Consider the following 3,652-nt stretch of genomic DNA (forward strand, 5'->3'; position numbering starts at 1 on the left):
CTGACGCCCCTTTCCCCCCAGGTATCTGTTCAACTGCGGCGAGGGCACGCAGCGCGCCATGCAGGAGCACAAGTAAGTGGGACAGCGAAGGGGGGACACCCCGGGGCGGGACCGGCCCCTGCTCACCCCCGTCTGCCCCGCAGGCTGAAGATCTCCCACCTGGAAAACATCTTCCTCAGCCGCGTGTCCTGGGCCAACGTCGGGGGGCTGCCAGGTGAGTGCGGGGAGCCCGCAGCGGCTCTCGGGCCGGGCGCGGTCACTTTGCGAGGTGCCCGGTGCGGCGTGCGGGGGTGTTTTAGACAGCGGTGGGCACGGCGGCATCGCTCTCCCAGGGCTGGGCTGCGCGTGAGGCTCTGCGGTGCTTCCCGCTGCTCTGTGGGCTCTGCGACAGTGCAGACACGTGGTGGGACAGGCTCTGCCTGTCCAGCGTGCCTGGCTTCAGCTTCCCAAAATCTCCTGCAGCAGAAGGTGTTGCCAGCAGGGAGCTGTTTGTGAGTTAGGCTGGTTTGAGTCCAAAGGAACATGCAAAAGTTTGTGGCCACCACTGTCCTCAGTGCAGGATGAGGTTAGAACAGGTGGCTATGGATCTTGTCCATTAAAATTCTGGAAATCTCCAAGAAAAGGAGAAGGTTAACAATCCGTTCAGGTGTATGAAGATGTGTAGATATTTTCTTTATCTGCAGAGGTGAGTGACTTGTTGAAACTGCCACAAAGCTGAGGCAAAACTGAATTTAGGTCTGAGTTCAGTTCTGGCCTTTGTGGAGTGGCCAGGCACTCCTGAACAGAGAGGGATCTTTCTTTTGGGATATACCAGTGGTTGCTAGGGCTGTGAAAAGCTGTTTCTCTGCTTGCTTTTAGGTATGATTCTCACACTGAAGGCTATAGGGCTTCAGAGGTGTGTGTTCCTGGGGCCACCAAAGCTGGTAAGTATGGCAAGATGCAGAAGGGAGAGCAAAGCCTGAAAATGCTAAAGCTCAGCCTGGAACTGGGAGAGCTGGTGGCAAAGGGAATCTTTGTGCAGGTGTGAAATGCTGGTCTGAGTCAGTGTCAGCCCAAAGGGCTGGCTTCAAAATCCAAATCTCTTCAGTTACAGGACAGCAGAAGTCTTCTGCTCCTGTCCTGTAGTCCTGTATCCTGATAAATCAGCTTTTGGGAGAAGGGAGGATCTTTGTTCCCTTGTCTGCTCCCTCCCCATTTTGTATTAATAGAAGCTCAGTCTCTGACCTCCTGTTCAATGTGGTCCTTGCCAGCCTAATGCCGCCGGAAATTTGCAATCCTCAGCATTGTTTTATTTCCTTGCAGTTTCTGCTGACTAATTACATGGATGGAAGGGGTGGGGACAGTGGTTCTTTCTCTTTCTAAGGGCTCAGTGACTGACAGAGCTGCCCAGATTTGTCTGCCTGGGTGTTGAACCTTTGCCTTCCCTGAGAAGTGTCTGTAGCTGCTGGAAGTGGTGCCTGTCATGGTGCACTGCTTGTGCCACCTCCTGAGACGCTGTCTCTTTTCCAGCAAAACTACTTGAAAGCCATTCGCCTCTTTCCCGGGCCCCTCAAGAGGATGGATTTAGGTACGTGGGGCAGGGATGTGTAGCAAAGGAACTTGTAACTTTTTGTTTCATCTGTAGCCAGGCTTGCATTGATCTGTAACAGCTTCCGCCTCTGCTTTGGGTCCGCTCTGAGGATGTTTTAAACGTGTTTTGTTCTGATACACTGTTCAAACCCCTCACAACAGTGTTTCCAGCTCTGTTTCTGCTCAGGGGCTGCAGGGCTGGCTGATACAGACAGCATTTGGTTTTAAAACGCTGTGAAGGCGCTTTGCTTCCAGAGTCGGCCAGTGAATTTGCTCACTGTCGTATCACGGACTGCTCCCTGCGGATGATGAGCTTTTAAAATTTGAATTATTCATTGGGGTTTGCAGTTGGGCGGAGAAAGGGAAGGGGAACATTCAGCAGGTTGTGTTTAAGAAAGGAAAAGACACTTTTCTGATTTATATTCTTGAAGAGCGTGACTCTCTGCTTAGGCACTTGTTAATGATGGTTTTTGATCTCTTCCCAGCTGTGCAGTTGCACACAGAGCCTGAGTACAAGGATGAGACCATGACTGTCTGCCAAATACCTCTGACAGGTGAGCTCGTGGTGCTGCAGAGAGGCAGGGGAAGCATGTGCTCAGTAAGCACAGTGAAGGTTCAAGGAGCAGCTTCTGTTTGCCAGCCTGAGTAAGCAGAGGTTCAGGAGAAGGATCTCATTTAAATAACAAGACCTGCTGAGTCAGGGCCTTGGCTTGTTCCTTTAGGTGTGGGTGGATGGAATGACTTGTGAAACATCCCTGGATTTGGCTTTCTCAGCCAGCTGAGTTCTTCCTGCTGGAAACTGTGATACTGAGGGTGCAGCACAGAGTTTAACAGTTTGGGGAGAAGGACTTGGATGAGGGATGGCTCCTGAAATAAATAATTGGAGTATGCAAGTGCAAGCTACACTGGGGGGAGCAGCTCTGTATTCTGCTGCAATTCAGACCTGACTGTCATGGAAGGGGGAATGCTGCTCCTGCTTTTCTTATCTGTTGCTTCTGATTGAGTGATCTTTGTCTGCTTTTATTGGATTTGGGACAGGAAAATCACTGGCTGCTGAAAGTACATTCCCCCAGAGTCCTGGAGCATCTCCCCAAGGTGGAAATAGCCCCAAAGGGGACACAGGGCCTGGATCCCCGAGAACTGCACAGCAAAGCTTGGAGGAAGGAAAGGGAAAAGAAAGCCCAAAGAAGACAGGTGAAACACATGGAATGGCCTTCTCAACTTTAATGAGATGAAGCCAAATTAAGGATAGGAGTTTGTCCTCTGAGCCATTTGCTCTCTGAAAGTGAGGTCTGTGGAGAAGCTCAGCTGGAAGATTCCATGGAGCACAAAGTGTTCTGGTACTTTGGAAGTTGATGGAGAACTTAAAAGGCCTAGAAATTGGACATGATTGGTGCTTGGGTGTGATTAGTCCCTGTAGTAGTTTGCTTCTGGCTGGGGTGGGTGCTCCAACCTTTGTAATTTAATTACAGGTGGATGCTGGGCTGATTATTTTTCAGTCTTGGGCCTTAGTTTGGCTTCTTGTATCTAAAGCCATGGGCTCTCTGGCCTTGGGTGTTCATAACATTTTGCTGCTTGGGCTCCAAGTTAACTGGATAATGTTCCTGTTAATGCTTTAGCAAATTTTGGCACATACTGGTTTTAAGAAAAGTGATGGTGAGTGATGATTTTTAGTAGTTTTGTTTTCTTTTACAGGTGATGAGCAGAAGTGTGCTAGGAGGCATCCTGATCTGGTCACGGCTTTTCTGTGTAAAGTAAGCTTGGGCAGAGTCTCTAAACCAACACAGAACAGATTAGAGAACAGAACAGAGTATTTCAGTGGGAAGGGACATGCAGTGATCACCTATGCCCACAGGATGGGTTGGGTTGGAAGAGACCTTAGGGATAATCTCATTCCATGTCCCCATGGGCAGGGACACCTTCTACAAGACCAGGTTGCTCCAAGCCCTATCCAACCGGGCCTTGGACACTTCCCCACCCAGTCCAACTGCCTGGCCACTTTAGGCTGGCCAAAATTTAAAACATTTATAAGGGCATTGTCCAAACATCTCTTAAACATGGGCAGGCTTGGGGCATTGGCCAC

The 3,652-nt window shown here is 50.1% G+C and overlaps 1 protein-coding gene across 2 annotated transcripts in view; it reads left to right on the plus strand.

The window, feature by feature from the left end:
- Positions 1 to 6: 6 nt before the first annotated feature.
- The window catches only part of ELAC2 (elaC ribonuclease Z 2), an 11,914-nt gene continuing 8,268 nt past the window's right edge, over positions 7 to 3,652 (plus strand). The window contains exons 1-7 of one of the 2 annotated variants that reach the window (XM_008636340.2): positions 7 to 72; positions 144 to 214; positions 859 to 923; positions 1,510 to 1,567; positions 2,055 to 2,123; positions 2,608 to 2,763; positions 3,265 to 3,323. In XM_008636340.2, the coding sequence (XP_008634562.1) occupies positions 59 to 72; positions 144 to 214; positions 859 to 923; positions 1,510 to 1,567; positions 2,055 to 2,123; positions 2,608 to 2,763; positions 3,265 to 3,323 (492 nt within the window). In that variant the 5' untranslated portion in view covers positions 7 to 58. The remainder of the gene's footprint in view (positions 73 to 143; positions 215 to 858; positions 924 to 1,509; positions 1,568 to 2,054; positions 2,124 to 2,607; positions 2,764 to 3,264; positions 3,324 to 3,652) is intronic. The other variant, XM_017737717.1, reaches the window with a different exon arrangement.

Source organism: Corvus brachyrhynchos, unplaced genomic scaffold (genome assembly GCF_000691975.1).
Source record: "Corvus brachyrhynchos isolate BGI_N302 unplaced genomic scaffold, ASM69197v1 scaffold236, whole genome shotgun sequence".
NCBI lineage: Eukaryota > Metazoa > Chordata > Aves > Passeriformes > Corvidae > Corvus > Corvus brachyrhynchos.